A 21,441-nucleotide genomic window follows, 5' to 3' on the forward strand; every position below is an offset into this window, starting at 1 on the left:
AAAACAAAGAAATTAATAATAATAAAGTAAACATAGAAGAGGGTACAACTAGGTGCAACGAAAACTCGTAGTTGCTATTGCTATCAAATATTACTTACATTGCATTAGGCGGATCATGATTATGATAATCATAAACATCATGCGTCAATTGCACTACAAATAGATCGTGCATAAAAGCCCTGAGAGAATTTTTGTATATATAGAGGTGCCAATCTGCTCAAGAGCAGCCATTAAGTTTAGTTCTCTCTCTTTCATAAGGATAAGCTTTCTAATCTTTACAGAAATTCTAGGATGACCATAACCATAAAGCCGCAAGAAATGGAGAGCTGAATGACCTGAATAACTTACTCCAATGCATGCCGAATCTGTGTGCTCTCCATATCTTCTTAATTCCAGGGTAAGAGGACATTTCAGCATATAGTTATCCCAAGATAAAAAAAACAGAGAAGGCATTCTATCCTTCCGTTTTGACCCTCCAAACACCGACCTTAAAGTGCGTACATTCTCTTATACTCACTGTTCAAAATTTCTGAATCTGATGCCGCCATAGACACAGAGAAAGAGCGGGACCGACTCTCAGCCTTTCTTATATTCCTGAACTTTGTCTCCTCCATCCTATGTAAGACGACACAATAGCACATTGAGCCGATCGTAGTGAGCATGATGGAACTGCCAAGAACTGTTGTAAAGATAGCAAGCCACTTGTGTGATCCCACCACGATGTATGTGAGAGAAATAAACGCGATCGAGATGAAGAGGCATGCCAGCCACATTACCTTATTAATCACGAATACAAGCTGCCTCTTTGCTGTCTGCTCAATCACAACCACAGATGTCTGGACTACCACAACCGCCAGCGAAATAAACAAAGCAAGGCTGTCAAACAAGAAGAAGACAATAAAAGCAGCACTTTTTGCTATATGCGCTTGTCCAAGCGTAAATCCTGGAGTTTCCTTCTCTACAAACTGGCCAGGCACAGTGAAGATGGCTGCAAAAGCAACTGTGGCAATGAGAACCGCCACAACAGTTGCGGAGTTTATGGCATTATTCAGCCCACTAATGTGGAGCTTCTTCAGCCTCTTTGCGATCTTTTGGACCCTAACTCCAGTCTGGCGGGTCTGCTGTAGCTGTGACTGGACATCATGTTTTATGTCGCTGACAGTTTGCTTAAGTTGCTTTGCAGCATTCGGAGGCTTTCCTTGGTCAGTGGAATTTGTAGCCCCCGCTTCTTTTAGAACAGAGACAAGTTCTGGTGTTCCAATTTTTTCAGCAATATCGAGAGGGGTTTCACCAGCCTTGTTAATTGCGTTGATGTTAGCACCTTCAACGGATAGCAAACATCTTACATTCTGCAAGGACATAAAAACGAATTTCAATCACCGATTGATAGCCAAATACATATAAGATAGTGTCAAGCCAAATTTTGAATACCGGATAGAAACAAAATATTTGGGGAGAAGAAATTAAGCTAGTTCAAATTTCATTTACTACGCAAGCAAACTTCATAATTTCATCAGAGAAAGCTTTCTTTCATCAAAATCCTATCTCAACCCTCATGACATGCTGGAACAAGACAAATGTTCAGCATGTGATAGGCATGTCTGAAAGAACTCGAAACTTAAAATTAACTGAGACGGCAAAATTATGAATCACTAAAAATGGGCTGAAAAGAAAATGGGAAAGAAAAAAAGCTAAAGAAGGTACCTCAATACGGCCCTTCCTTGTGGCAATATGCAATGCTGTATTTCCCTTATTATCTTCCAAACTCAAAACTGCAGGATCAGGCTTCAGCAATTCCAGCACAATCACCTCATTTTGCCCTTTCACAGCCATGTGCAGTGCAGTTTGGCCCTTTTTATCAGTCCTAAAACCAGTACTTGGATCCTTGCGTAATAGGGATTTCACCACTTCCAAGTACCCCATCCTCGCTGCTGAATGAAGCACGGTCTTGCCATTGTTTCGGGCTATTTTCACGAGGTTCGAGTCTGTTTCCAGCAGAAGATTTACTATTTCAATGTGCCCCTGGGTGGCAGCAGTGTGTAAGGCGGTTGAATTGGACAAATCCGTGGTCATGGCCAAGTTGGGGAATAAATGCAAAAGTTCCTTTAACACATCTGCAGATAATAAAAAAACAATAAATTGAGCAATGTGGTGAAGTTACGGTCTGATCAGTTGGTAATTAAAGAAGACAAAAAAGAAAGATGAAAACATTGTTAAAAAATGGTCCTGCAGTTTTCTAGACAGTTAAACAGGTTTTACAAATAACATCATTGAAACGCATACATGTACACTGATCTAGCTAACATTAAACTTAGTAACATGAAATAATCGAGTCGAGTGATTGGAAAAAGAGATTACTCAGGAGTAGGCATTGAATTTTTATTAGTAGATTTGCTATTGTGACAGGAGAAACGAAATAAGAGATACAGTAGAAGAGTTAATCTCGAGAATGGTGGATGCAAAGAACTTACCAAGATGACCTTGTCTAACAGCAATGTGGAACGGATCGTAGCCATTTCTTGCTGTGAGGGAAGCCGTCTGAAGGTCCATGTACTTGAGCATCTCCCCGACCATCACGGAATGCCCGCTTTCTGCCGCAACATAAAGAGGTGTTTCCCCCTCCTGATTCGTCCTCGACAACCAATCTACTGATTCCTTGCTAGAACAGCTGTGAAGAATATCTCGGACCCTTGCTAAATTGCCAGCTCGAGCGGCCAAATGAATTTGAGAATCGCCTCTCTTACCGGGGGAATCCTTGTTCTTCTTGTTGCGGTCGCCTCCGCCAATGAAGCTGAGCTGCTTCTCCATCACTATGCGGAAGCTCTTCTGCTTATCCATGAATCCGCGGAAGCTCTTCTGTTTCTCAATTCCCTTGCCAAAGCTTGCCTGCTTCTCCATTACAACTCCGCGGAAACTTTGTTGTTTCTCCATAGCTGCTCCCCTAGAACTGCTCTCTTTCTCCATCAATTGATTATCACCCAAACCCAACCAACTTCTTCCCAGTTGTAGCAATTCTGATATATATGAAAACTCCAAAGCCCAGTAACTAGTTTACTTTTTCCGTGGTCAGAAACTTGAAAAATTTAAATCAAAACCAATTTCCTAGTCCTAGTGCTTGTGATTCTGATATTCGGATTCCAAAGCCCAGAAACTAGAATCCTTTTTCTTATTTATTTTTCTATTTATTTTTATTTTTATTTTTCCATGATCAGAAACTTGAAAGTTTTCTGGAAATCTAAAGACAGCAGACAGAAAAGCAGACCACGCACGCAGACAAGGATCCAATTCTCTGATGACGATGATATATAATAGAAAATTTAGTTTTAAGGCCTCTCTCTCTCTCTCTCTCTCTCTCTCTACAAGATTCAAAGATCAAAACTTGAATACCAACCAACCAACGAAAAAGAGGCTGACGATCGGAGAAACAAAAAGAGGAAGGTAGATATAGATAAGCAAAACCAGAAATACGAGTACCTTGAGAGAGTATTTTTGAGATCCAACGAGGCAGCGCAATCAAAAAAACCCGCTACTTTCCCAAAGCTCAAAACTTTGTCTGAATGGAATCGTAATCCTTTTGACCTTTTCCCCTTAGGAGGGGAAGAAGATCAGATTCTACAAACAAAAACAAACCCAACACCAACACCAACAGCAGATTAATCCTCCCAACTCAGAATATGAGCGCTATCATATTCATGAATGATGATGAATCACAACATTAAAATACTCCCCCAAAAGAAAAAATGAACAGAGCTTTTGAGTTTGAGTAAGACAGACACAACAGACAACATTGCTGAGTCTGAGAACACCACACACCTTTTTTTTTTTTTTTTTTTAATAATTACCAACACCACACATTATTAGACATCTATGTTCAATAATTTATTCACACATTATCTACACCTTATTTTTATTATTTAGATTTTATTTATTTTATCATTTTTAATTTTTAATTTTTATAATTAAAAACACTCAATAAATGTCACATTTAACTTTTTTTAACTTTTTTTCTATAGTTAGAAGCTCTCAAAAAATATAACATCTTAACTCGAATTGAAAACTCAAATCTGCGAAGTGAATGAGGCCTTACTCTCCTACTTTTTATCATTTCTATGAGAATTTATTGGTGAGGTAGATTTAAAAAAAAAAAACATAAAGGGTCCGTTTAGTTTGATTCGAGTTGATATGTGACTTTATATGATAACTTTTATTATAGTAAAAAAGTTAAATGTAACTGTTTCTAAAAACTTTTTACTGTAACAAAACTCAAATTTTAAACTCGAATCGGTAAAATGAATGGGGCTAAAATTGATCTTACTTTTACTTAGGACCAGTTTAATTCGCTGATTCGAGTTTTAAATTCTAGTTGAGATGTGATTTTATGTAAGAACTTTTTATTGTAGCAAAAAAGTTAAATGTGACTGTTTGTAATAACTTTTTACTCTAACAAAATTTGAATTCTAAACTCGAATCGGTAAAATAAACATGACCTTACCTTTTTCAATTTTTTTAAGAAATCATAAAATTTGTATTTTTTTTTTTTGCTATTATTCTCTTTTATCTTATCATAAAATTCACTCCATTTTTTACAATTTTTATGCAACAATCCTTTTTCTCTAACTTCTTAATTCAATACTAAAAGGTAAAAAAAACTGCATTCTATTCGATTTTCATTTTTTTTGGTTAATTTCAATAATAGCACTCATGAATAAATGATTATTAATTTTAGCATCATTTTTGTATACTTTTACAATTAGCATCGCCATGTGAGTAAAAGTGGGACCATACCGTTTTTACTTAAGTTAAAATGACAATTGTGCCTCATTTCAGTTTTAAAGCCTTGAATATATATTATGAAGGCTTTTATAATTAAAATATTCAAAGTAGAGAGAGGATGAGAACGAACGCGGGTGTGTACAGAGACCCAAAAACCCCAACGACCACCAACGTCTACCACCTTGAGCACCGACGAACCCACGACAGCGAGAACCCACCTCACTACATGATGAGAGCCGACGAACCTTCGCCAGAGAAATCAACGGCTAAACCTCTTCGTCGGAGAAGAACGAACCGATGAAACCTCCCCCTTTTCGCCGAAGGTCATTGGATTCTCATTGCGCATTATTTGGTCTGTGACTCTGTCTGATGGCGGGTCATATCATTATGATCGCTTGGTAATTTTATTATGACCAGTCATAAGACAGGCACATCGTACGGTCATAATAATATGACCGACAGTCATAATTACTATGACCGCCCATTTGGTAAGCATGCGCATAGTGCGATTGTCTGACTGATGAGCCTGCAGTCATAGCATTATGACCCTCGGTCATAGTAATGTGACTGCACAATTGTCAGGCTCATAGTGCGACTACCTTGCGGTCATAACATTATGACCCTCGGTCATAGTAATGTGACCGCACAATTGTCAGGCTTATAGTGCGACTGCCTTGCGGTCATAGCATTATGACCCTATGTCATAGTAATGTGGCCGCACAATTGCCAGGCTTATAGTGCGATTGCCTTGCGGTCATAGCATTATGACCTTAGGTCATAGTAATGTGACCGCACAATTGTCAAACTTTTTTTTATGGGCAGTCATCAGTCATAATACTTATGACCGTCGGTCATAGTACTATGATCAAACAATTGTCAGACTTTTAGTGTGTCAATCATAGTACATTAGTTAACAACTTTGTTTGCTTTCTTGTTTTCTTTTTTTTGAATTTACTTTTTTTGTATTTATTGTTCTTTTTTTTTTTTACGAATTTTTGTCATCTTAGAAGAAAAAAAAGACTTTAGAGGAAAAGATGCCTTTGGAGGAAGATAAAGCAGATAAGAAGGTTAGTTATTTAAAATTTACGAGCTTCATTGGATTGTCATTGTGGTCATTTTTGTTCTCTGACTCAACCTTATGGTAGTCATATTATTATGACTGCACTATGACCAACGATATCTTCACAGGAGCTTTCCCATCTGTAACAACATAACTTAAGGATAAACTTTTTCCTTGTGGCTGAATCCCAAGCACATTTCTCACCAAATCTATAAGACCAATATAAGTTGGGTTGGTGGGGACCAATATCCCCTTCATTTCACAACCGACGTATCTCAAAGTACGATCTCAATGTCCATTGTACTTGATGAAGACGTTCAATCCAGCAGTCATTCCTAAATAATTTCAAAAACAATAACTATTAGTCAACATGCAATTACTCCTAGTCGGCATAGAGTAATTAGAAATGGCAAGTCATAACACTGTGTAATGACCGGTCATAAGGCAATCATAGTATGCTAGTCATAACACTATGGGTCATTTTAGTTATATTATTATGGCAGTCCGGTCACATCACTATGACTACCTTATGGATGGTCATAATACTATGACCGGTCATTTTGACCCGTACTGTTATAATTTGACTCATAGACAATGACTCATACTATTATGACTGATTGGTCATATTATTATGACCGAACATATAACACCAAGGTCAACTATGTTTTTGATGTAGTGGTCGTTACAATTAGTTTACATAACAATTATAAACCATCTAAAATCTCAAATTGACGAAGGATAATATCAATTCCTAGCACATTAAGTTCAACTCAGTCATTTTTTTTTTTTTTGAATTATATGTACTAAGTCTCTCTAAAAATAAATTTAAAAAGAAAAAATAAAAGAAAAACAAAAAAAAAAATTGTGTACCAACCTCGATCTGATGCACAATCGGAGTATTGGCGATGATGAAATGAAGGAATAGGGAAGAGAAAGACTGAGTAGAGAGAGAGGCCAAACTTGAGAGAGAGAGAGAGCCAAAAATGGGGTGTACAAAGAGAAAGTATGGGCGTGAGAGAGTTGAGAGTTTCTTTGATGTGTTTTTAAATGATAATTTTGATTTAAATGGTATAGAAATTATTTTACCTCACACTGCTCACATAATTATACTTATGAAAGTATACAAAAAATATTATTAAAATTAATAATCATTTATTTAAGAGTACTATTATTAAAATAAACCATTTTTTTAAAATCATGTTTTCCTACGACTCCATTTGACCGGCAATAATATTTATCGTATATATCATTACTTCAAAAAAGATAATTATAAATAAAACGTGGTGAGTAGCCTAAAAAGGTAATAAAAAGAGCCCAAAAAAAAAGGAGGAAGAATATTTAATAATAAAAAAAACTAGGGGCGGGGCTTTCCCAAATGTTGCGAGTTTTATCCCGCCGCCTTGTATAAAATAATAATAATAATAATAGTAATAATAATTTAATAACAATAATGGAATAAAAACAAATTAGTAAATTACTTTATTATTATTATATACTTAAAAAACAAATAAGTAAACCATTTAAAGAAAAAACCAAATAAGTAAACAAGAGCAGAGCCTAGCTTCTCATCGCACCATTAACCCTCCTCATGACAGACTGGTCAATCAAAGGCTAAACATAAACAGTAAACGATTTTGTATAATATGATGATAAGATTTTGTAGCTCTTTATTATTGCCTGATATTTTGTAATTGATGTAGACGGTTGCTTTCTTTACCATATAATACTTTGTCTTTTAGCGTCTTCTGGTTCTGTTGAGGAGAAAGTTTTCCCTTTGCGTTTAAATAAGAGTAGTTTTACTTTTTCAGACCCCAAAAGCCACAGGAAGTGAATACATAAAAGAGATTCATTATACTTCTCACTACTCATTAATAAAATATAAAATATAAAAGGTCTATTTTTTATTAACAGTGATGTTTAACATTAATGGTATCTTTAATATTTTTCTCATCACATATATTATGCACACGTTCTTTATATATACTGCATCTGAGTGACAATAATTATTGTGTGGAACCACCAATAATGACGCTTTATTTTAACTTGAGCCCTCTTTTTCCTCTCCTCTATAATACATATACATATATATATATATGCACCATAATTAGTTGTTTTATTAATAAATGTAGGAAAAGGGAAGATTTTACAGAATTGAATTTTCAAACAAAAATGTGAAATGGGAAGAAAATGATGTTAGAGATATAGAAGTATTCTCAACTACGTAATTTGCTGGTTACGACTCTGGGTGGTTTCTTTGCGGAGACATCTAATTAATACATTACGAAATGCGCCATTAGATGGTGATGTTCTTATTTTCCCATTCTAAATATATATAAAACCTCTTTTTATTGTCTAATATGAAAATTTATTTGTCTTTTTTATATTTCTTTTTTCTGCATTAATATATAATATAATTTAAGGAACCCAATAGTTGTTTTTTTAATTCTGTTGTGCCGGCCAACCAAATTGGCATTTGGCCTCAAATTGGATTTATTTAGTATCAAAATTCGTGTTATAATTTGATTATAATTCATAACTTATTATAATATTTTTTTTTATAAAAAATACACATAAATTAAAAATAATTCTGAAACGTCTGCAAGCCTCCACTAAATATTATCATTTTAAAAGCCAAATTTCGTCTAGTTACACTTGCTTTGCGTCTGCGCCAAAAGGACGTGGTTATTTTTAATTTTACTGCCACGTTTAAGAAATGGTAATAATGAAAAGAAAATTATTGGTGGGGGAAAGAGGGCAAGTTGACGGGTACCTAAAATTTGTTGGGTGCAAGTTGACGTGTACCTAAAATTTGTTGGGAGAAAATGACAGAAAGCAATGGGGAGTCATTGTTATCTAATTATGGCCCATTCACAATGAATTTTCATTTCATATTATTGTCGCACTAGCGAGCAAGGCGTCCTTTGTTGACTGATATTGCATTTTTTATGCTTTTAAAAGTCAATAATTTCAAATATAGAAACTACGTACGACTTAGACACTTGGATATTTGTACTTATATATGCATTTAATTCTTACGATCCTTATATATCTAGAACAAATTTGAATACAAATATATATGTGTATGTATATATATTAGTTATTGCAGCATCCATGACCCGTCAATTGAAAAAAAAACTGATCCAAAAGTTTGACCCGGAAAACAGAACATGGGAATTTGATTAAGATTCTAGGTGGTCAATATATATATATATATATATATATAAGAGTTCTAGACAAAAAAAGAAAAAAAGAAAAAAGGGTACTCTTTTGAAGTTTCTTTTTTAGATGCATGATATATAGTTGGCTGATGAACTAGTTCATCGTCATATACAAGGAAGTTGAGACTCTCCATTGACTGCGAGACTGCTGGTGTGACAGAGTCATTGATTAATTCTACATCCATCATGATCATATTTTATGCTTGCTACCATATTTTCAACGTGCATGTGAGATTATTAATTTCATTAAATATCTGCCTTTTTCGTCTTCTTTTTTTTTTTCTGCTGTTAAATATTATTCTTGGAATTAATACTAACAGTCAAAGTTAGAAGGCATTTAAGAGATCTTCATTTATTTGAAATTGAAACTTTGATTACCGCATATTATAATGCACATATGATTAGGCAATATAAATAATAAACTAACATGAAATAAATTACTGCAACGCTTGGACATGGAAAACTTTAACAAGTACTACTGCTTCCATGTTGTTGTATTCTCACTCGGCCACCAAGTAGACGTTACTACGCAACAGTACTACTGGTGCTTCATTTGATTCTTGTTAATGATCATTTGTACATATATATATATATATATATAGCCAACACGATTAGTTCGATCACATATTATATATGATTAAATTGGAAAAGTATATATATATATATATATATATATATGTATAGCTAGCTAGGTTTAAAAACAAAAAATAATAATAATAATAAAAAAACATGGCATGAATTATATTAATTTATGATTAGTCAGAGGCAACTGTTGGAGACGAGATTGCCAGTGCTGGTACCAGCAACGTTCCTGCAGGAGGAAGTGGCAGCCTTGTTCATGTAAGTGAGCTTGATGCCTTGCGTTCTTATTTTTCTGCATGGATTGCTTGCGCTGCAATTATGACGGAAGCAAAAGCAAATGAAGAAGGAAAAATCACTTCTCATTAGAATACTAAATTTGTGTACAAAATACACTGGTAATGCACTATTTATACATACACGGGTTGACTAACCCACTTAACCAAGAATAATTACAAAATCACCAAATCCTTACTAACCCTAAAACTCCCCCTCAAGATGGACTGTAAATATTCTTGACAGCCATCTTGGACAAAAGTGAGGACAACAATGCAGCAGGCAGCGGTTTGGTGAACATATATGCAAGCTGGTGCTCAGAGCGAATAGGCATGAGCTTGATAAGTCCAGCCACAATCTTATCACGAACAAAATGACAATCGATCTCAATATGCTTAGTTCGTTCATGGAATGTAGGATTGGTGGCAATGTGAATCACGGCTTGATTATCACAGAACAGAAGGGTTGGTGGAGATAGTGTCACAGCAAAACACTGCAGCAACTGTGTCAGCCAAGTTAATTCACTAGTGACAGCGGCTAAGGCGCGATATTCAGCCTCAACAGAAGACCGAGAAATGGTAGTCTGTTTCTTGGCTTTCCAGTACACTAAAGACTCCCCTAAAAATACACAGAAACCAGTGACAGACTTCCTGGTATCTAGACAAGAACCCCAATTTGCATCAGAGAAAGCCTTGAGCTGGAGGGAAGAAGAAGCAGAGAAGAACAAACTTTGACCGGGAGCAGACTTGAGATACCGAAGAAGATGATGAGCAGCAGCCAAATGTGGGACTCGTGGTTGTGCCAGGAATTGACTAAGTTTGTGCACAGCAAAAGTAATATTAGGCTGAGACAAAGTGAGGTACAGAAGCCTACCAATAAGGCGCCTATACTGAGATACATCTGAGAGGAGCTCTCCATCAGTGGCACTGAGTTGAATTTTTGGATCCATAGGTACAATGGACAGCTTGCTGGCCAGAAAACCAGTGTCCTCTTCTAACAACTATAGAGTATAGTGTCACTGGAAAAGGACAAGAGACCTTACTATTTCAAGACCAAGGAAATATTTCAAAGGACCTAAATCCTTAAGCTTGAATTGACTTTGAAGAAATAATTTCAAAGAATCTATGGCAAAGAGTGATGGTCCTGTAATGATGATATCATCCACATAAACCAATAAGGCCACAAAGGAAGAACCAGAGCCCTTGGTAAACAAGGAGTAATCGGATTTGGATTGAACAAAACCAAACCGGATAAGGGAATGTGAGAACTTAGAATACCACTGTCTAGAGACTTGTTTGAGTCCATAAATGGACTTATGAAGCTTACAAACCATCTTACCCTGTTGCCGAAAGTTCTCCCCCTGAGTAACATAACCAAGAGGCAAGTCCATATAAACTTTCTCAAATAGATCCCCATTGAGAAAAGCATTATTCACATCTAGTTGAGCAAGATGCCAATTCTGGCTAGCAGCAAGGGCCAACAAAACCTTAACAGTAACCAACTTTGCAACAGGAGAGAAGGTTTCAATAAAGTCAACACCTTCTTGTTGAGTGTAGCCCTTGGCAACTAACTGGGCTTTATGCCTATCCACAGAACCATCAGACTTATACTTGATTTTATAAATTCATTTGCAGCCAATGGAATGTTTCCCCGTAAGCAAGGAAACAACGGACCAAGTGTGATTGGTTTCCATAGCATCCAATTCAGCCTTCATGGCCTCCCTCCAATGTGGAAACTTAACAGCTTGATGATAAAATTGAGGCTCAAAATGTGAGGAGACTTGCAACACCAAGTGCTTGTGAGATGCAGACAAAGAATCATAACACAAGTAGTTGGCCAAAGGATACATACTGCTAGAAGGAAGAGAATCAGCTTGACAATTGAAAGATAGTAAATCGCAGTGAAAGTCCCGAAGATAGGAAGGAGGCTGATGTAACCGTGAAGACTTCCGAAGAGCAACAACACCCAGTGAGGGTGAGGGCTCGTGGGAAGAAGAAGGTCTTATAGATGAAAGGGAGGAAATATCCGAAGGAAGAACCGGAAGTGGATCTTCAAAGGGAACCTCAACTTGCGGCTGTGGCAGAACAAGATCAGGAAATGGATCAATTAAAGAGTCCTCAACAATAACGGAGTGAAAAAGAAAGATTTCTTCATGAAACACGACATCCCTAGAGACAAAGACCTGCTTTTGTGCAATATCATACAACTTATATCCTTTCATACCAGGAGGATAACCTAAGAAGACACAAACTCGAGCTCGCGGATGAAACTTTGCTCGGTGGCCAAGTAAGGTGGAGGCAAAAGCAAGACAACCAAACACCTTTAAAAGGGAGTAATCAGCTCATATAAGAGTTCATATGGAGCTTTGTTTGTAAGCAAAGGAGAAGGTGTTCGATTAATCAAGAATGTTGCTGTTAAGATACATTCATTCCAAACTGAATAGGAACCCGAGACTGAAAATATAACGCTCAAGCAACATTTAATAAATGCTGATGTTTTCTCTCAACCACAGAGTTTTGCTGCGGTCTGTCCACACAGGAGAATTGACGTAGGACTCCATGTTCATGAAAAAAATCTGTGAACGCCAACTCTTTGGCATTATCAGACCTGAATTCCTTGATTTTCTTGTTAAACTGAGTATTGACCATGTGGAAAATCTTGGAATTGTTGTTGACACATCAGACTTGTTTTTAAGAAGAAAAACCCAAGTAAAACGGGTACAATCATCAACCAGGGTTAAAAAATACCTATGACCAGAATGAGCAGGCATATGGTATGGACCCCAGATGTCACAATGAATCAAGTCAAAAGCAAACTGAGACATGTGATGATGAGAAATAAAAGGTAATCTCCTTTGCTTGGCTAAAGGACAAATGTAGCAAGGATCAGTTTTATTAATCTTGGTAACATCACAAGGCAATTGACTTTTCAAGGTATCCAATCTCTTGTAAGATGGATGACCAAGTCGATTATGCCAAACATGAACAGAAACATTATTAACAAAAGAATCTACACCAAATTTGTCTGTGTTAAGAATATAAAGATCCTGCAGCTTTTCACCCTTGCCAATCATCCTCCTAGAGCTGATTTCCTGAATAATAAAGTGATTATGAAAGAAACTGACAGTAAGACGCACATCTGTTATGAGAGCACTCACAGAAAGCAAGTTAAACTTGAATTCTGGAATAAACAGGACATCTCTCAATAACAAATGAGGGTTTAGTCGGACATCACCATAGAAATGAACAGCCACATGTGTATGATATGGCAAGGTGACAGTAGAGTTCTTTAAAGGCCTCAAAGAGAAAAGCATTTGCATTCGAACATATATGCCTAGAAGCTCCGGAATCCACTATCCAATAGTTTAAAGAAGACAACTTAGATATCACAGAAACATGTACCTGTGAAAGAAGTAGTAGGAGCATCCTGATGTTCACTGGTCGTAGCAAAGGAGGACAGGTGGCTAGCAAACATGGCCATCAGCTGGTGATACTGGTTCTTGTCAAGGCTCTGGAAGAAAGTCTCAGTTCCTCTAGTGTCTCTGTCACTTTTCTCAGGCATACTGGGCTGGTTAGAGAGCTGATTAACAGCCACCATCTGATTATTAGGCTGACTTTTCGATCGTTGCTTGAAGTCAGGTGGATAGCCATGCAACTTGTAACATTTTTCAATCGTGTGGCCATGGTAATTGCAGTGGGTGCAAAAAGGTCTGTCTTTCTTCGGACCTCTATATTTCCAGCATATCAATTGTCAGCATTAGCAACAGGGCCTTTGAAACCATCATTTTTAACAACAAAAGCCATCCCATTAGCAGAATTAGTGCCTAGATTTTGCTGTCCAATTGATCTCTGACGTTCTTCTTGAGAAATCAGGGAGAAAACCTTATTAATGGGTGGAATAAGATCCATCAAGAGCAATTGACCTCTTACTTGTGCAAAAGAATCGTTAAGGCCCATGAGGAACGACATAGTGTATTCCATTTGATAATAAGAATTCAGCTCCTTAACTCCTCCACATGTGCACTTTCCACAATTACAAACAGGTCTAAAATTGCCGAGTTCTTCCCATAAAATTTTTAGCTTTGTAAAATACACACTAACAGAGTTTTGATCCTGATTATGATTCACCAATTCACGATGTAATTGAAAAATCCTAGGTCCATTACTTTGTTGAAATCGATCCTTAAGATCGAGCCAGATTTCAGAAGCAGATTCAAAAAATAATACTAGCAGAAATTTCCTTCGACACAAAGTTCAAAATCCAAGAAATCACCATATTATTGTTCATAATCCATGAATTAAGAAGATTCAGATCATTACCTCCAGGTTTGGAAATGGAGCCATCGATGAACCCTAATTTGTTTTTCACAGAAAGAGCAATCAGCATCGCTCTACTCCAGGAGGCGTAGTTACCTCCCGTCAGCGGCTGTGAAACGAGAACAAGGCCTGGGCTATCGGAATGATGGAGATAGAACGGATTAAGAGGATCATCAATGGCGGATTTACTAATTGACGGAGAAGAGGAATTTCCAGAACTTGGAATATCCAAAGAAATGAAAGAGGAATATCGAAGAATTCCAAAGTATTCAGTCGGAATCAAAGAAAAAATAAGGATTCAAGATGAATCGAGAATCGAGAATCAAGAATCGAGACGAAGAAGAATCGAGATTGAGCAGCGAAATAGCTGCTCTGATACCATATGACGGAAGCAAAAGCAAATGAAGAAGGAAAAATCACTTCTCATTAGAATACTAAACTTGTGTACAAAATACACTGATAATGCACTATTTATACATACACGGGTTGACTAACCCACTTAATCAAGAATAATTACAAAATAACCAAATCCTTACTAACTCTAAAAGCAATCAAATGTTACTGCCTCTGCCGTCGCCGACGTTCCTCTTATATTTCTGTACGTTACATCTCTAATTTTCATTCCCGAGCTCTATATATCATGAATTCAATCATATCAAATATACAATTAGTAGCTAATTAATTATATAATTTTCAATGAGAGAGATAATTATGAAACTTTAGAATTAATAAAAATTACTGATGTACTACGCACCTGGCGGGGACAACCTCGGTTATTAGGGCAATAGTTCTGATCAATAATAATAGGATTCTCAACGTTGTTCATAATGAGATTCTGGAAGAGAATGTTCCTCACAAACCCATTGCAAAGCCTTGCCCACGACTTTATTCTAACTCCATTGTCTGACCCAGTGAATACTGTGCATCCAATTATTCAACTTTTTTCAAATTAGTAATAATATATATTAATAATTATTAGCCACAAAAACCAAACCTATACAACCACACCTAGTTCACTTCATTTTCATACCAAATCACTATTACTTTAATCTGCTTTTCTATCAGAATATATATACATATATATATTTTTGAGAGAAAGAGGGAAATAGGCCAAGACTTGAGATGAATTAAAATTAATAGGTCAATAATTTACATAAGTTAATAAACATGCTAAATTACTGTTTTCGTCCATAACTTGTTTGGTTATGAACCATAACTTGACAAGTTATTGTCCATAACTTATCTGGTTATGAACCATAACTTAACAAATTTATCCATAACTTATCTGATTATGAACCATAACTTGACAAGTTATGACTTATTAATTTCTATAACTAAAAATTAGCCTATATACTTTCTTAAGTATTTCCTACTATTTCCCTTTATTTTTTATAAAAAAAAAAAAACGTTATTACTTTATGGGCCCATATCCAGCCCAACTTTGCTTCTCAATTTCCTAGATTGGCCTTGGGCTCAACATTTTCAATATTTAAAGCTTTGGTCAAAGACTCAAGGTAGTTAGTTTTTTCTCGAGTTCTTTTTATATATATATTTTTTTAGAAAATTGTAGTAAATAGTAGATTTTTAAAATTAAATTAAGTAAATAACAGAGTTATGTGATGTAGGCATGTAGCTAGCATTAAAAATTAGCAGAGTTATGTGGTGAGAATGGATGCATGTAGCTCACATTATGCCTTCTTCCTTTCCCGTTTCATGTTCCCTAATATTATCACGCCACAATAATTAAAATATTTTTATTAATATATATATATATGTATGTATATATAATGACAACTCAACAGCAATAATATTGATGAATTATATATATACGGCCACGGATACCCGAGCTCCAACAGGGCAATTCTTTCCAAGTCTCCTGCAAGCCCAGAAGGCAGATCCGTTGGCATCAAGAGTGCCTCCATAAACAGCAAGTCTGTTGACTTTGATGAACAAAATCCAGTAGCCAGAGTTGCCAAGAGCCCAGTAGTTTGAAGGCGCAACAAGCGTCCCATCTATCTGCACTGTAATTCGTTCCCTGCAAGGCCCTCTGAACACTGCAGCCTTTATCAAGAAGTTGCCCTTGGGCACATGCACCGTTGCCGCCGTCCTTGAGCCGCAGGCCGCTCCCCACGCCCTCAGGAAAGCCTTGGTAGAGTCTGTCTTGCCATCTGCTTTTGCACCGTAGCGGATCACATTGAAAACATAGGCCGCATGGGATAATTGGAAGGAGGAGGACATCATCATGAACAAGATCAATGACACAACCACTTTTACAAGCTTACTATGACTAGTTATTGCCATTTTTGTTCAAGTTGTAATGAATATGAAGAGAAAAAACAGACTTGGGAGAGCTAGCTAGAGATTTTTAGTAATTAGTTAATATGGCTATGGAACGAATGAATAACCAGTTTGCAGGTTATATGTACATTATGTGTGTGTATATATATATATATACCATGTAATATACATATATACGTACATAGGGTACAATAGTTAGTAATAATGATACTTCAACTCTAGAATATTAATGTCCATTTGCTTAGTTTCACATACAAGTCATTAAATAAGCCGAAGTCAAAACCATTATTAAGGGCGTCATTGCTTACATAGATCATGTGCATATGAATTATGATATGTACGGAGACATATATATATTGCATGTGATAAGTTGTAGAGAGAGAGAGAGAGAGAGAGATCAGAGGTGGCGGCAGGAGGCCATGTGATAAGTGCTTTATAAGAAGATGCATGAATGCATGCCCTCACAAAGTATATTATATGTTCTATTATTAATAAAAAAAGTATGTTCTATTCACTAAATTTTGTTTATATTTAAATCGTTGTAGAAGCCTCTTTTTGTTTTTCAGGGAAAAAAAGAAAGAAAATGAATGAGATAGAGAGAGGGTGCATGGTCATGATCAATTTTCACTGATAATAAATATTGATGGTATATATTGTACTTATTGTAATGACATTATGCGATAAATAAGAAGATGAATTATATTGTCAAATTAATCCACGTGACACGTGGAGGAAACGCGGAGGAGTAGTAGGCGATATCCTTGCCGAACTTGCAGGAATGTAAACACGCACTACTAATTAAACACTTAAGTATGATATAATTATATTATAGCATATAATTGGTCAACCGCAACCGTACTCATTAAAAAGCACTTTACCCTTTTCAGTTTTCAACACTTCAACCGTAATAACGGTAGTCCACCTGCTTATTGTAATATATAATGTTCCAGATATACATATACCAAAGAAATTACCATATATAAAAGGCAATAGCCAAACGTACGTTGATGACTATATAATTTTATATCCGACTTCATTACAAACATGTAAACTTCAACATAGCGTCACTTTCCTCTTCGCCAAACTATTGAACTTTTGAGAAATTATTACAACTGAGAAGATAAAGCGTAAGATGGGGAGAAGGGACACATTCAAGATCGTACCCCTTGTACGTACGCACTACTTTGCTTCATAAAGTATGCATAAACTCAAATGATCGATCATCATGCATGCTGACACATTCGTAACCTATGATTAGTTTTCATTCCTTGAGAAGTATAACAGAGCTCTTAATTACTTGTTTTGCAGGGCCGGGTCAAGATGACTCAAGGGCTTAAACGAAATTGTATAAGAGGCCTTTTGAAAATTTATATGCATTTTTATATGTAAAATATATTGTTTTTTTTTTTTTCTTCTAGCTGCAAAATTATGATTAAATTTTTTACTCAAGAATTATTGTTAATATATATCTTGAATTTGGTAGATCATTTGGCTAGTCAATTTAATAATTTCTGTTACATTGTGGATTTTAGGTAGGATCATGGTTAATTTATTTTATTAATATATATTTTTTCTACGATCACCATACTCCTAATTCATATGTTTCAGCTACTTAACTTTGACTTTTAATAAGATCTTTTAATCAAGAGCTCCTCTTTAGGCTTTAATAAAATTTTCTGTTCTCAAGTTTTTCCTCTTACTTTCCTTGTATCCAGATTATTAGTATATTCGTAATTTATGTTAGACAAATAACAAAACTTCTATCCAAACAAGACAATAGATAAAAATATGATATGAATCTCAAAGAAGAAATTAAGAATAACAAAACTAGCAATAAAATTATTCAAATATTGAACTATAAAAGCCTTCAAATTGTACTTTTGGAATAATTTTTTTTAATAGCGTTGAAACGAATGTTGAGATGGAAGGAACGAGAAATCAGGAATGAAAAAGTTGTATTGTTGGAGGGTTTTTATTTATTATTATTTTTTTATTTTTTTATTTTTTTTTTTAGAGGAGAAGAAACCTGGATGTTTAGAGGAAAATAAGATACATCAATATTTCAAATGAAGAAAATTACAATCTTTATATTTCCACAAAACACGTTTAAAATTTAAAAAATTCACTTGAATACACTAGAAAATATACACCTTTTCTATATATAAAAAAAAAAAAGAATAAGCAGGATGGGGCGTTGACTCATTCCTTACCCTTGAGCTGCCCCTGTTGTTTTGTTAAGTTCACCTTCTTCTCAAATAGTATTAACTTAAAAACCATTTTCATTCACAATACAAGCTTCATGCGTTGTTTATAATTTCTTCAGCAAGTGATCTCTCGTATTTTGTTAAATAATAATATATTGTGTTAGTAGAGTCCACATATCAAACAGTAAATGTAAAAAGTATAAAGAGAGTGACAAAATGCTAACATTTCTCTATTTTAATGTTATATAGTTTCCAGCAAAATAAATATAAAAGTAAGTAAAATAAGAAATTAAGCTTAATATTTTTAAATTAAAAGATGTAAAGTACAATGTCCATGACTAAAAAAGCATTTATTTATGATAAGATAACAAATATAATGATCACGTTTATTTAACATAGCTGCAAAGTGTTTATTCATTTTACAATAACATGTGCACAACACACATAATAATAGTAATAATAATAATAGTAGTAATAATAATAATAATAATAATAATAATAATAATAATAATAATAATAATAATAATAATAGTAATAATAGTAATAATAGTAATAATAGTAATAGTATTATTACTAGTGATAATAGTGATAATAATAATAAAAATAATAATAATAATAATAATATTATTATTATTATTATTATTAATATTAATAATATTAATATATTATGTATTATAAACAATTATTAATAGTTCCTCCCTAAACAACTCTTTGGTATGACAACTCCGCTACTGGTGCCGCGAGCATTGACACAAACAGAAGTTGGGGACCTTGTATGATAAGTAAGCTTTATGTCTTGTAATTTGATCCCCCGGCATGGATTATTCTTACTGCAATACAAATTCATTGCGACTGCTGTTGCCGATGTTCCCACTATATTCTTGTATGTCACGCTGCTAATCTTCACGCTTGAGCTCTAATAACAATCACAAACCAAATCATCTATATATAATTAGAATTTAATCACAAGAGATTAACTAATTGCTTTGACTAATAAATTTTGTCCTTAAATATTATGATATTTATATATAACTAATATAATATACCTGATGAGGACAACCTTGGTTACCGGGGCAATACTTTTGATCGATGATGATGGGGTTGTAGACATTATTCATGATCAAATTCTGGAACACAATATCAGTAGCATACCCATTGCTGGGTCTGGCCCACGACTTAATCCTTACCCCATTTTGAGTCTTTGTGAAGGTAGAACTTGTTACCGTTACATTTTGGACCCCTTCTTCATTTGCATAATCCCCTAGACTCCCTATGCTTATTCCATGACCAGGACCACAAGTGACTCTCTCCATCCAAAGGTTGCGGGACCCTGCGCCGACAGATATGCAGTCGTCGCCGGTCATAATGTTGGCACCGCGAATGGTGACGGCCGAGGAAGACTGGATGTGGATGCCATCGGTGTTGGGGCTTGAGCTTGGGGCTCTGATCTTCACTTTGCGAACCAACACATTGTTGCAATGGTCAAATGTAAGGTGCTTCATCTGGCTGTTTGTTGAAGTTAACCCACTTACCACTATGTTGCTGCACCACGAGAACGCTATTGACTGCATACACCATCCATTTATACATGTCGATCAGCGTCATATCATGTGTGTGTGTGTGTATCATGGTCATAATTAGGCGTGAAATAATATATCTATAAAAATATTTATGTGAGAAAACGAAGTAATATTTAATTTTCACAGTATTAAATAAATTAATGTGCCAAGTTTAGTTAAATTAGAAAAATGACCTACCCTTGCTCCAGGAGGGCAATTATTGCCGGGAGATTTTCGACAAGCCCAGAAAGAATGTGCCCTAGCATCAATAGTGCCTCCATGAATGGACATCCTATTAACCCTGTGGAACAAAATCCAAAACCCTGAGCTTCCCAGCTCCCAATAGTTGGATGGTGCAAGAAGCGTGCCATCAATCTGGAAAACAATCCTGCTCCTGCATGGCCCTGTGAACACCACATTTTTCAACATGTAAAGCCCTCGCGGCACGTATATTGTCACCGCCGGCCTCCCCGAGTGGCACGCCGTTGACCATGCCTTCATGAACGCCTTGCTCGCCTCGCTTTTGCCGTCTGATCTTGCACCGTAGCGCGCCACGTTGATGCTGTACGCAGGCGCAGCACCATTTGTGGACTCAAATAAGCTGCAGCTCGTTGTTATGATTATCATCAGCATCCAAAAGTACGCTGCACCCAACGACAAGTTATTATAAGCCTGCATCTTCATTATGCACTGTATGTATGTATTGATGATTATTTGATCAAACAAGATATATATATATATATATATAATGGATTTTGAGAATTAAGGTATACATCTTACGTGTATGCATATATATATCTACTCTATAAATTAATGAAGGAATCAAATTTGAACCGACATATTTTATGTCGATTATTGACAAGTTTTTCCGTTCAAAATAAGTCGATTAAATGTTACTCTCACGTTTTCTTGACAAATGCGTACCTCTATATGTGTACGGCTATTTTGTATTGATTGTAAATGCTACATAGTAATGATTGTCTGTGTACACATGTGCACTTTTTTTTCTCAAATTTTTCTTAATATATCAATGGGAATTATGGGATGATCAGTACGTATATATGCTTTTAATTGGCAGAGATAATCTCGATTGGAGATTGAAAATCTGATCCCAGCGTAAACCGAAAATGTCTTTTTATCTCGAAAATAAATAGTCAC

General features: G+C 35.5%; 2 protein-coding genes and 1 pseudogene across 3 annotated transcripts; all 3 read right to left on the reverse strand.

Annotated features, from left to right (window-relative positions):
• Window positions 1-53: 53 nt before the first annotated feature.
• On the reverse strand, window positions 54-3,769 carry LOC21403255 (ankyrin repeat-containing protein At5g02620). Of its 2 annotated transcripts, XM_024168847.1 has the most exons (4): window positions 3,475-3,769; window positions 2,472-3,014; window positions 1,705-2,114; window positions 54-1,349 (listed from the first exon to the last, which is right to left on the reverse strand). In XM_024168847.1, exons 2-4 carry the CDS (start codon window positions 2,962-2,964, stop codon window positions 489-491), a joined length of 1,764 nt encoding a protein of 587 aa, XP_024024615.1. In that variant the 5' UTR covers window positions 2,965-3,014; window positions 3,475-3,769; the 3' UTR covers window positions 54-488. The 2 variants fall into 2 exon arrangements, with proteins under 2 accessions (XP_024024615.1, XP_010101339.1); XM_010103037.2 differs by having other exon boundaries at window positions 2,472-3,769.
• Window positions 3,770-9,810: 6,041 nt separating this feature from the next.
• Window positions 9,811-16,523, reverse strand: LOC21403256 (annotated as a pseudogene).
• A 2,886-nt stretch (window positions 16,524-19,409) lies between these two features.
• Window positions 19,410-20,967, reverse strand: LOC21403257 (polygalacturonase). The gene is made up of 3 exons (XM_010103039.2): window positions 20,482-20,967; window positions 19,771-20,289; window positions 19,410-19,640 (listed from the first exon to the last, which is right to left on the reverse strand). The coding sequence occupies exons 1-3, from the start codon at window positions 20,965-20,967 to the stop codon at window positions 19,410-19,412; spliced, it is 1,236 nt and encodes a 411-aa protein (XP_010101341.2).
• Between the last annotated feature and the right edge of the window lie 474 nt (window positions 20,968-21,441).

Source organism: Morus notabilis, unplaced genomic scaffold (assembly GCF_000414095.1).
Source record: "Morus notabilis unplaced genomic scaffold, ASM41409v2 Scaffold388, whole genome shotgun sequence".
Lineage (NCBI taxonomy): Eukaryota > Viridiplantae > Streptophyta > Magnoliopsida > Rosales > Moraceae > Morus > Morus notabilis.